The sequence below is a fragment of the Amyelois transitella genome, chromosome 6 (assembly GCF_032362555.1).
Source record: "Amyelois transitella isolate CPQ chromosome 6, ilAmyTran1.1, whole genome shotgun sequence".
Classification (NCBI taxonomy): Eukaryota; Metazoa; Arthropoda; class Insecta; order Lepidoptera; family Pyralidae; genus Amyelois; species Amyelois transitella.
Genome location: NC_083509.1, coordinates 11,620,870 through 11,634,502, shown reverse-complemented (window position 1 = coordinate 11,634,502; position 13,633 = coordinate 11,620,870). Strand labels below are relative to the sequence as shown.

The 13,633-nt window shown below is 35.1% G+C and overlaps 1 protein-coding gene across 3 annotated transcripts in view; it reads left to right on the top strand.

Moving 5' to 3' along the window:
- LOC106132174 (teneurin-m) overlaps positions 1-13,633 on the top strand; it is a 259,313-nt gene that overhangs the window by 65,058 nt on the left and 180,622 nt on the right. For all 3 annotated transcript variants that reach the window (XM_060944624.1, XM_060944623.1, XM_060944622.1), the window contains exon 3: positions 5,844-6,050. In XM_060944624.1, coding sequence (XP_060800607.1) covers positions 5,844-6,050 — 207 coding nt within the window. The remainder of the gene's footprint in view (positions 1-5,843; positions 6,051-13,633) is intronic.

The window sequence follows — 13,633 nt, the reverse complement described above, 5'->3', positions numbered from 1 at the left end:
TGAAGATTATTTCTAATCCCCGAGCTCGAGACGCAATAAACTAGCGCGATGATAATAAAAATGTTCAGTTTATCCCCCGTGTTCCCTCGGCAAATCCAAACGAAGGCATCAGCGATTCGCAACCTTAGGACCTTTTTATTAATGTCACGATAGAACATTTTAATTTTAATAAAACTGAACATCGGCACGCCCGACCTATTTGTCAACCTTCTTTACTTTTACTGGCATAAAATCATACAGTCGCACTCATCGTAACTATAGCGAGTCAGGAGATATTTTCATTCCGGCAACTGAAAACGACCTTTTCGATTAGAGTGTTAAGACATATATTTCCGCGATAATCTTACTTCATGCACGTATGAAATATGAAATCGCCGAAATGGGCCACGCAGGATTTGAGCTTTTCCCTTTAAAGTAATAAAGGTGTATTTTATTTGAACAAGGAAGGATTATATTTGGGATTTAGATGGCGAAACACGTAGGTGAACCATCGCTCATGTGACAAATTTCTACGTTTGCCTTAACGCGGTCCGCCGTGTTTAGAATATTATATGTTGAGCGGGAACTCGGGAGTCACATTGATTTACATTTGGAAAGAAAAGGGTCTCTATACAGGTGACCAAGTTCGCGAAACTTTGAAACAGGGACATTTTGTTATAGTGTTAGTACGAGAGAGTGAACCAAAGGTGAATCCTTGTGGGGATATGTCGTAATGAATGTGATTTTTTTTGTGAGAGGGATTGTGTAACCCCTTGGGATTAAATGTTTGCTGGTTCGTTTATGCGTGTTTTTTTTGGATTCAAATTGTAGTTCCTTTTAGTAACGAACTGCGAACAATACGTGCGGAAGGACGTCCCGCGCCATCGTATGTGAACGAATCTTGGGGGCTCCTAACTCGCGGGGACGTGATTTCGCCGCGTAAGCAACGCCAATTGTATATTTATGAGTTCACTATTTTGTCGGATTGAGTTTTACCATAAATAATTTTATTTTCTCGCACGCGTTGCTTTGTGGATTCTTACTCGAAGTATAAATATTAAATGAGACGAAAAGAATTGAAATAGTATGCAAGAATCATGGCATGGAGAAAGATCTACCTGTCTACTCTTCCAGGTAAGAAAAGAACTTGGAAATATAAGGATTGCGTTTTCTATTTCTGTATTTTGAAAACGTTATTACAATGAAAACCGTTAACTAAATGACATAAATATAACTGTACAGTCAGTGTTTTTTACCTGAAGAAGATTATGTAATTTTAATGAGAAAATGAAATTGTCTCCTTAAGAACTTAATAATAGCGTGACGATAAAATAATTTTATCTTATAAAATGCAAAATATTTATTCAAGAATATCTCAAATACACGACAGAACGAGGGCAGAATTTTCTAATATAAAGCCTGAAGGATTCCCCTGGAATGCTTCTGTGGATATTGAAGAAACGACATCGACTATTAAACGTATTAAAATAAATGAGTATCATAATACGTCACATGGCAAGAGAAATAATGATGAGGAAAGATTTATTTCTGTTGTCGAGTCTCATTTTATTAGGAGGATGTATTTTCGTATGCAAATATGAATTAAGAAGATGTTATATTATTTCGCTTGTTAAGTTATATTTTTGCGTTTTTATTACCTAAAAACAAATTTTATTCCTTTTTTGTCGCTTCATCTTGACCTGATGGATGACACGAATAATGTATGCAATGATTATTACAAGTGGAAAGATATAGTCTCTGCCGTCTCCTCTGGGAAAGTAGACTGGTCATTTCATGTAATGTATGAATCCTTTTCCTGCAGGTAGATGCTATAGGCCATAACTAATGACGTAACTAATAACCAGAACTTCAATAATGATGGCGGCGTTGACCCATAACGGCGGTAAAGTGTTGGGCTTAAATCCGACCATATAGGCTTTTTCAGATCTCTCTTTTCTACATCTGCTGGATCAGTAGTATCTTACTGGTCCTTACAAAACAAAAGATTTCAGATAAAAAGAAACGAGAAATCACTAAATTTCATGACATTGATCCCGACCCGTGTTTCCACGAAATTCTAACCATCATCTGACATTGAATAAAGTTAATTTGAATCATTTAAAATCCCATCTCTCATACATTAAAACAAGGGTTCAATTTATTAAAAAACGGTCAAGCTTTATCACCGCGGACGTCCTGTGTCATTATCAGTATTTTATCAAGGGAAACAGCCATGTTTTTATTTATGTTAGTCCCCGTTCGCCCACGATATTCTAGAATCTTAGTTTTATGTTGCAAATTAGTTTAATTATAAATTTTTGTGCGGGCACACGTGATTAATGTTTAGATTTTTGTGGATTGCATTTTTAACTATTGAAAAGTGTTCTTTGCCTATAGGATTTTTTTGTGCGATTGTATTGTTTTGTGATTTAACTAGAAAGGATATTCTATCTTAACATTTATTCTGTAAGTGTTATTGTCATACCGATTACTCTTATTTGCTTTTATGGTCTGAATATTAAAATATTCCTTATTCGAGTTTTATCTAGTAGATTATTTGGGAAAATACCTTCATAATAAACGCAATCAGGCAAATATTTATAGTCGTTATGTTATATATAGTTAAGCTTTTTGCAATCTTAAAAGAAGTGATTAAGAGAACATTCTTAAAAAAACACTATTTTACATCGTTCTCCAGGACTAGTCTGATTTCAGCCAAGTACCTGATTAAAAAACAGTCCCACATTTTTTCAGTGCATTTGTTCGCATTCACAATTAGCATTCCTTGGCTGACTCGGGGTGGGGTTTGGCAAAAATTCAGCTTTAACGAGAACATTGTCTTTTTTGTTCCGTCTCTGAAGGGTTCCGGGTCCTCCTTAATTATCAGCACTGAGCAAGTTTCGTCTATCTGATTAGAACTGGATTATGTAACTAGTTTTCAGTAGGAGCGCCTTTTTTTTATTTTAAAAATCTTTCGGAGGTACGTTGATGTATATACAATTTTTCTTTATATTAATGAGACAAATATTTCGACATAATATTTGATATCTGCAACAATTATTTGTGCTTTATAACACCAAACAGGTATAGATTGGCGACAAGTGACTTTTTCAAAAGCTTTTTTAGCTTGTAAACTTATAAGATTCACTTTACTTAATTGTTCACGAATGTGTATTTACTTCTCATCATATTTCTCAAAATGAACATCTCAGTAAATAATAGCTCTTAATATAAGGAAACTTTGGAGTTAAGTCAAACACAAATCCTTGTTGGTACATTTATTACAGCAGCAATTATAAACCGGCCTCACTGAACCCCGTTGATATGAGGACTTTTTCACGTCAAGAAAATTTTCACATACACCGCTTTCTCGAAACCACGTAGTTTTCTTTTCAAACATTCGTATTCATACTTTTCTGTGAACTGCGCGCGACCTACTTCGGAATGCCTTCACATGCAATTTGCATACTCAATTACGGACTCCCTTAATGAGGTACATTCGAAACTAATTTTATTTTCTCCTCCTTTGAGCCTTTCAAGATGTTTGGCTTGAATTAAAAAGTTTTCGAGCCGTACTCGACGTTTGGACGGCTAGCGTTGGATACTTCCCTAATGATGGTACGATTGCTGGATTTAAAAGCAACGCTTTAAAGTATAAGGTTTTTGATTTTATGAACATTTATGTTTAAATAGTTGAAACTGATAGTTATTTGAGTAAAGTCATAGTCATTTTTGAGCCATTAAAAGATTTAAATAGATTTTGTAATAAACATCTTCCTGACGTAGGTTCTATGGTAACGTTCTCACCTCTCTACAAAAGAATACAGAGTCTTCCTGTGATCATGATCTTACAGTAAGTCAATTTTTATACGAAGCGATACCTCCGCAACCTTGTAGAGGAACCCATTTTATCAATGACCTATCAAATCGTCAAGATACACTAGAAACAGCATATAGTTACATTAATAGAAGTTGATTCGCTATAATTTCAATCCAGGACCAAAAGGCAAACACCTAATGGATGGAAAATTCTATTTATACTTTCGGGAACACCGCCATCACTCAATATACCAGAAATCCCGGTCAAAATTAGAATTTAGTTCAAATCCTATTCAGCCCATCCTCAGTAAATACTCTTTGACATTTATTTACGTACTGGATCACTTCCCTTTTTTCCCATTTACATTAAAATTTGTAAGAAGAGCATTCTCATTGTGTTCTTTGTCATGTTTGAAGCCTTATTTTCTAATTACAGCTGCCCTTTCTGTCTATTTTTTTTATACGGCTTCTTTATAATTCATTTTTATTGTGGTATACTTCGGTTGTTTCGTAGAAATTTTGAATGTGTTGGAAATTAGATGTAAACTTTTTGGATTGACATATCTTTTACAGAAATGATACAGACTACAATGTATGTATTAGAATTATCACAATACCATTGAACTTTAAAGTAAGATGCTTTTATTTCACTAATGTTCACTTATTTCCAAAGAATAAGGCAGGTTAATGACTGTAACAACTTTATCAATAATATTTACAGCATTAATTAACACACACATATTGTTTCTGACATGTTGTCCATGCAAGGCCTCGAACTATAAAGAATGAGATTGCAGATGATTTTTTTTATTAAATAAAACGAAATATCAATAAAATATCATTCACATAATAATACAAACAGAAGTTATTTGAATAAAAAAAAAACAACATGGACGCCGTAGAAAGAAAACTAATATTGGAAGTTTGTCTGTTTTTCTGCTGTTGTTGTTAATTGAATGTTTTACTTTGTTGTGAATACTCGCCAACTTGATTAACTGGGTGCTTCAAGATTCACAGCGGATCTGGATTGGATTGAACTTCGAAATATGGAAGCACTAGCTCTTGGACACGAATTTATCTACACGAATTTAAGTAAATCGATTCTTTTAGAAAATTATTTACGCCTTAAAATGAGATTCCGAAGTAATCCGTACAATTTCAGTAATATTGGGTATTTGATTGGTTGTTACGTGATCTGCCTTTTTAGCGTCACTTCTACTCCCCATCTGCCGCTCATCGGCAAGACATCTTGTTCAAATCATAATATATTTTTTTCATCAAGCCAAAACTTTTCTGTTAGTAAGTGATATATTATCCGTATTTCACCGAAAATATACCTAAGCAACAGATACTGCGTAAGATTTATATACTTCCATCAACATTAAATCGGAACATACAAAAATGTTTTTCATACAAAGCCAAAAGTCAAAGAGTTTTATTAAGTAGCCGAGTTCTGGCGCTAAGACTTATTTTTCCCCGGGTATTTTCTGTCGAAGCATTACTTAATAAAGAGCTCACAATTCCACATCAAAGACACGCTTTGATTACAGGTAAAGTGACGTGGAGGAAATATACATTCGTATTTCAGGCTTTTCATTGCGTATTTTTTCTTACTGTGCTTATTTATATGTTGTTTAGATACGGCTGAAAATTTAGTGAGTTATTTCTAATGTATCTTAAAATATAATTCTGAAACAACTGGGCCTAAGAAGCCGGATTTTTGATTGATTTAAACAAGTAAGGTAGTATTACCAAAAGCCGCGTCAGGATGGTCAAAACGCTGTGAAAGTGGTTTATTTGATTAAATGTAGTACAATAAACATAATGAAAGAGAGAAAGCCAACCCGACTGTATCAATGATTTTATAATTCAAACTATCTTAGGTTTTTTATCAAACTTCATTTATCTACTCTTGGTTCGTGGTCATTGGTGGAACCTATACTCTTACTTAGCGAGAACGCAACTTAGAAAGACCAAAGCACCAGTAACTTACATAAAGTTGTGATGATTACATGTTATCTAAATAATAATTTCTTTGTCCTCAGGCCTGGGCCGGCTGCACCCGTACGGCTCGGGCAGCGGCAGCGGTTCTAGCAACGGCAGCGGCCGCCGTCGCACGCGCAGCCGCGGCCTCTCGGACTCTCCTACCCTCCCCACCACCCCCACTTCCGCCTCCGACAACGCTTCGGACGCCACCCTCACGGATTCAGAGTTGCCGCTCGCGAGGGACTCAACTCTGCTCGTGCAAAACGGTAGGTTGAAATCTTTATTTGTGCGCGTAAATGGCTGACAGTTGTAGTCGTATCAGATTTTTTAGGCCCCTTAAAGTCGTCTGACATTGTTTTACGAATGCCGTCTAATGATTGGAGGTGGACAGTTAGCATATTTACAACCTTTAACTTTATGAGTTATTTATCGACATATTCTTTGTAATTTGTAATTTGAACGCGTTTGATCTCAATCTGTCTAATAGTAAGCAAAATGGGATGTAAACTAGTGCACGCAGATTTCAAAATTGCAAAAATTGCCTTGAAAATCTTTAAGATGGTTAATTTATATTATGTGGATGGTTAGGTTAGTTATATCTTGTATAAATCACTGCAATTTTCACAACAGCAAGCATCAAGCTCCTTTTCCCCTTATAGTGCCTCTAACAGAAATTCCCTTCCGACCTAAATCGGCCTTGTAATTTTGATTCAATGCCTCGCCAACTGAAACCGGAGTCTTTGTGTAACAGTTACGTTTCCGATTTCGTATGTCAAACGCTATCTGCGTTGTTTCGAAACAATTGGCGTTTATTTTTGTTTTTTTGCCATTTCTCGCCGGGTTTTCGGGCCTCCAATCGGTGTGATTTCGTCGGCTGCTTTTGTTGCTCCGATACGTCTTCGCTTTTCTTTTTTTATTCGATATATGATTTTTTTCTTTGTCAATTTGCCTAAACATTGTATTTTTTTTTTTTCAATTTTCTTAATTTAAGTTTCTTGTTTCATTCTGTTTCTTGATTTGATAAATTGAGTTGCTGCTTCGGTTGGTAACTACCGTTTAGCAACTGGCTTTGAGAATTCTTAATGTTACACCAGTTGTAATTGCGCTTTTAGAAAGTACATGACTGAACTGCAATTTGTCAAACTTACATGTGCAAATAAAAGTTGTCTTAAAATCATTATACTTATAGTTACAATAGAAAGACCCTTTCTATTCCACTAGGGTCAAGTTAGAACTGATATCAAGAAAGCAAATTAAAATTAGTTGATATCTGATTGATTACTGGACAAATTGTATAAATAGTCGACAAATAAATGAATATCAAAGTTAAAAGGCACATAAACATCGACTTTCTGACGCTTTGCGTATTAAATGTTGGGAAGGATACGCCGGCAAAAGTGTCTACCGGAATGCAAAATGAAGCATGTGATTGCTAGGGAATCGCATTATGGAAGTGCCCTAGATATCCATAAGAATTGGATATACTAGATGCGGTAAATATAACACTTGAGTGCAAAGACGAAGTTGAAGAAGCACAACATTTTTTTTTGTGGAGTAAAATTTAGCAAATATGTAGCTATTTGTTCTATTCAAAATTTTGAAGAATAACAAAGGTGTAAGAAATATGTATTTTATCTTAAAATGGGCTCTATTACATATTTCTGTAATTCATATTATCTTCTAATTTAAAGCTTTTGTGTGGATATTGGCAAATTTAAGTGAAGTCTGTCAGTCATCAGATCATAACGGTGCTGACTTCCTTTTAAGAAAACTCCATCGGACACAGAATTAACTGGCCATATAGTTTTGACGACTTCAACAGATGTTAAGTTGCAAACATACTGACAAAGTCTTCCTTAATCCACTGAAGACTGTTAAACTAGTCTGCAAGATATTGAGAAGCCATTTTATTACTACAGATCTCAATTAGTTATAGATAGTACTGTTTCTGGACCATTAAAACTTATTAGTAGTACTAAACCATTTGAACGTAGTCAATACAGACTGTTCTCCACAGAGATAATGCAGAAGTTATCCTTATTTTTTTTCATTATCGCAATTTTTTTATAAGCTGATGTTGATACACAGTATGACAACAATCATAATATGATCCAATTTTAAATATTCATAACTTTAAAGTGTACAAATTGTTTTCATTTTGTTTGTAATGTATGTATTTTGCAGTATGCATGTGCACTTTATCGCACCACCAAATTAAAGTTTTTCTGTTTTGTTTGTAATATATGTATAAACCTGTTAAACTGGTAGAAAATGCCAAACGGCTTTAAGTCCGTCCTTTGTAATTTTTTTTTTGTAAACTGATAATATTAAAACACCTAAATAAAAATATTATGCAGTGTCATATCCAGTTATTTAGGATCCCAGTTTAAAGCACGGTGACACAGAGGCCTCTAGCGGCCGCCCGTAATGGATTTTTATCGCGGCGCATTTGAAAATCGACCAGGAAATCCTGGGGAATACCGTTTTAATTTGCCCACCAAGAGATTCTATAATCTCCCTAGGTTTCATTGAATGCAATTTAATTGGAATTCTCGGCTGTGCTTCGATTGAAATCGGGACTGGGTCATTTGAAATTTGTATTTCACTACTTACGTCATGAATCCCCTTTCAACGTTGAATAAGTTATCTGCATGCTTTAGAATAAATACAGATTTTTATTAGTTTCATTGAAGAGAAGTATTTTAAAGGAATTCTGAATGACTGTGTGCTATTTTAGATAGAATGAATTGAGTAGAAGTAATTTTGATTTTCTTTAAATTATTTAATATGCTAAATTTCTATGCAGCACAGTAACTCGTAATAGAAATGTAATTAATTACAGAATTATTTATTCCTGTAGGAATATTTTGTTTTATTTGCGAGTAAAAGCCAAACTTTGCTTTAGATCTCCGCTTACAGTAGTTCTTACAGATTTCAAATTTTAATTTATATATTATACGAAAATTTTGAAGCATTAAATTTTGGATTCCACCCGTACCTACTCGTACAACCAACATGTTGCTTCAACGAAGCCGTAGTTATAAGTTGATCCGCAAAATTAGAAGCGAACAATTTCGATCCACCGCGTGTTTTCAATGTTTCCACGGGCCTAAAACTTTGCCGCCGAAATTTGGGTCCGATGTTTGTTTACATTCAATTTTTGGGCTCCAATTTAAACTATCGCAGCTTTTATTTGTCGTTTAGTACGACATTTGTCGTCCCGCGGTTGTTCCTTCGACCCTTTGTTTGCGGCATCGAATTTATTCTGCCGTTGTATGTTTTGGTTTTCCAAATTTGGTATAATTTGTCCCGTATAATGAAAGTGCCGTTTAATCTTTAATTTGGGTCATCCGACGTTGCTGACTTCATTCAAATAAATGATGGGATTTTGTATTAAATAATACGCGTATAATATTTTCCCCTTTGTAGGTTTGAAGTGCGTTATTACGTCAACAGTATTAAGATGAGTAAAATTAGTTATATTGATCCCTGGAGATGCTTTTAGTGAAACAAAGAGAACTTTCTCATTTTATAGTTCTAAAAATGCCGAGAAGTTTTTAACACAATTAAGTTTAACGATCCGGGATACCGATCGATGGTACTAAATTTAAAAACGGAACACAAATCGGCCTGGATAGCTGTCATAAACGTGCGACAAGTCGTAAAGCGGCTGGCAGCCGAATGTGTTAAACAATTTGATACGCGGTAACAATGACATTTTTATGCCGCGATATTTCGGTAGGGCCCGAGTGTCGCCTTTAATTGCAGCTATTAAACGCATGCTTGCGACCGAATGTCGAGCGATAGATGGTCTTCCGAAATAAAACTAAGGGCCGAGTCAAACAGAATTAGGGTGCGTTTGGCTTCGTTTTACTTGATTTACATTTTGACGTTGAAATCTTTTTACGTTTTTGATAGATTAAGTATAAATCTGAAGGCTATATGTAAAGATGTTACTATCTAATCTATATTTATTTTTGTCGTTTAGATGTTAGTAATTCAGTCATCATCTGAAAGCACAGCGGAAAGGGCTGGTCTTAGAGTTTAAATTTGTTATGTTAGGTCTTACATACATAAAATCAAAATCACGCCTCTTTCCCGGAGTGGTAGGTAGATACTACCTCTTTTCACTTGCCACGATCTCTGCATACTTCCTTCGCTTCATCCACATTCATAACTCTCATCATGCAAGCTCGGCGGTTCCGGATACTCTTGACCTATGTTAGATCTTTATGTAGTTTAAGGGTGAAGTAGTAATAAGGTGAGGGTAGTATGTAATATAAAGCTTGAATAAGTAATGTAATGTAAACTTAGCTTGAGACTTAAGTCCTTTTCTTTTGTCTCATTTATAACCCGTGAATGAAAGAGATGACTGCTTTTAATGGTGATTCGGTAGCCTCCGTGGGATAATCATAACGAAAGCCGGAAATTCGTTAACGAATATGGCAGTCGTTCGTTTGAATTAATGCGTGTTTGTTTAATGAATGAATGTGTTTTTAAGTTTCCATATGTCCACTGGGCTTTCGATCTGTATGTTCATTCGAAATAGAGTATTGGGATTTTGGTCATGACTTGTTTATCGTATAAAATTTGATGTACCTCCTTTAGGATGTAAGTCTTCTTTTTGCATGACATATATATATATATAGAGTCACGTCTTTGTCCCTTGCGGCGTAGACAGAGCCATTAGTCTTGAAAAGACTAAAGGCCAGGTTCAGCTGTATAGCTAAAATGATGAATTGGGATTCAAATAGGCACAGGTTGCTAGCCCATCGCCTATAAGAGGAATCCTAATTTTATAAGCCCTACCCCTTAGTTTTATAACTAATTTAAAAATTCACGAATTCTGTATAAATCCATACAGCATTATGACTACAATACTGTGAATTGTGATACGTACTCCTAAACTTATTGGCTACCAGGTTCGTTTTATCTAGTCCAACTAGATCAAATATAAAGGATGTTTGTTTATACCTTTTATAACTGAATTTGAACAAGTAAGTTTATTCATACCTACACACACATCAAACTCGGAAACTTTCGCATATATAATTTTATTACTATCCCAAATATTAAGACCGACGTATAAAGAGTTAGAAGCAGTTAAGATGAGTCTGGAGGATTAGCTGAGCATTTTACCACCGCTTTTTGCAGCCTCACATCTTGAGTAATGTAATAAAAACACATTTAACGCTTCAAATATGGCATCATTAGCGTCAAGCGAGCTCCTCTTTTACTATTTTACACCCCGAAATTGTGGAATTAAGGCTTTCGTATTCATCCATCAAGAGTGTTCCGTGAAATTTCTCGAGAGGCACCCCTTAATCCTTAAGACGAATATCTCGAACTTACGAAAGGAGCGGAATAATCGCAAGGTTGCGTCGAAAAAATGTATAATTCGTCACTTAATCCCGAACATCTAGGGGATTCGAGTTTAACAAATATCTAGCATTAACGTGACAGACGTAACGCGAAGGATTCATTTCTTCAGCTCAAAAGAAAATGTCACCCTTCCACGGTTGCTTAAAAACTCCCTTCGGCTTCCGCGTCTTCATTTTTTTAATGAATTTTGATCCAGGATAAGTTAATTGCAATCTTTGACACTGATATCATAATAAAGTTGAAGAAAAACAAGTGAAAATAAACAGAGAAATCGTTTATTTGTAACACAGGGAGATAAACTAAGTATTTAATCCATATACATATAATATAATAATAAGTAAGTAATCAAATTGTCATACCTACCTCAAACTAAGGCTTGCAATACTAATACATCTAATAAAACACGTGTACTCGTAGTACGTGAACATTACCTAAGAAAATCAAAGTATAATATACAAAATAACAAACAAATAAATTGTCGTGTCTCCATTAACGATAGTGAAGGTTTTAACAGTACATCGAGCATGAGATCTAACGGAGGCGAAAAAAGAAATAACCTAATGCGTAATGAACTGAGGGTCTTTACGTCGGTCGTTTGACCGCCGCGCAAATTGAAAGAGGCAGCGATATAGCAAGGACTTCAATAAAGAAATGGACCTAGAATTGTGCCTTGGGGGACACCAGTACGTTATATTAAACTCTCGGCTACCGACAAATCGTCTCGGCTTCTCGTACAACTGTATTATAAGTAAACCGCTTATTATTTGAACCGATACCTTTATGCTGCAAACTCGAATACAAAGCTACAACCTCCTTAGTCTGCTCGAAAGCACAAAGGAGTTCGTATCAGTCGACCGACTCGGTAGACCCGAAAAAGTACAAGCCCTTTGAGAAACCAATCCTTTAATACTAATTGAATCATAATTTACGAAACGGAAAGTTTCTTTTTATGTAAATCTTTTGCCCTCTGAGGCTCAAAGGCCTGAGAAATGGAATCGTAATAATCTTGAGTTTGTCCGGACGCCTTAACGAGGAAGCGAGGGTATGTGATTGAGATTAAAATTTACTTTACAGCGATTTGTCTTTTGTGATACTAATGAAAATCTACAACATTTACCACGTGTAGCCGTAATTTATATCACAGACCTCTTATTTTAAAAATCTAACCACTTGTCACACAAAATTATAATATACATAAGGTTTGTTGTTTATACAAAAACAACAAAATACAAATGAGCTTAAGTAATAATCACAATATTTTCTTTACCTCCCAAGGCAATCATAAGAGCAATGTTCGTACAACCCCAACAATATGAACCCACATAGAATAAATGTTTGTTTTAAGCATGCAAATATTTAGCCGAAAACGTACAAACTCCGACAGACTGCTTATCGCATATAATAGTTTTCGACTGAATCTAATGCGAATGAATATGATTTGTAAGTTGTAATATATTTTTTTTAATCATAATTATATTGTGTTGAGATTTCAAGAGAAGCATCCGAGAATCGGAAATATGTTTCATTCGATTTGTTAATATAATTTAGTACCATGGTTAAAAGTAGGTAAGACATACCATCGGCGAATAATAATCGAAATTTTACTAATGAAAATTATTTTATAATTGATCTCATCGCATATTCGAAACATCAATAGAAAAACACAAATATCTCTCTAAAATAATGGATAAACAAAAACTTGGTAGCAATTTACTCAAACGTAAAACAAGGGAACAACCCGAAATTTAGTTGACAATGACGAACAATTATCTTTCAAAGGGCTTGTTACAGTAAATATCATCAAAGACGAAATTTATGAAAGTACGCCAAAAGTAGATGCTTAGGAACTTAAGACAAAGGAAGATTTGGAACGGCTGTATTCGACACGGAACGGAAGCGAACTATCGCAGACTTGGAGACTCCCTGTTGCCTTTCTGCCTTCACCGATATTTTCATTTAAGTTTGAAAATTGCTTGCCCCCGCTCGCGCAGTGCAAATTGTACTGAAATGGGGATCGATAATGCGATTGGAGGTGAGATTTTCTTTTCGCGAGATGAACCGAGTGTAAATCTTCTAGATAGAAAAATTTCGGAAATTGTACGGGAGATTTATCGGGGAGCCGTGTGTGAGTAAATTGTTTTTTGATTTCGACGCAGACTGTTGGGTGTGATAGAGGACGCGAGGAATCTTTGTTTGGAATCGAAGTTATGACATCATGATGCTTTGCCATCTGAGAAATATTTATTTCGAACTGTTTTGTCCATTGTAGATACGAACCAATATTTTCATTTCTACACAACTACAGATATCTTATAGAAATCGGAATAAGTAAAATGTCCGCTTGTTTCTGATTGAATAGTAGCTGTTAATATGCATGGTCTACGATTAATAAATAATGACATTACCTTCAACTTTTTTATATCAGTAGTCATCCTTACAATGTGTTTGCCATCTGCTTCTCTTTACG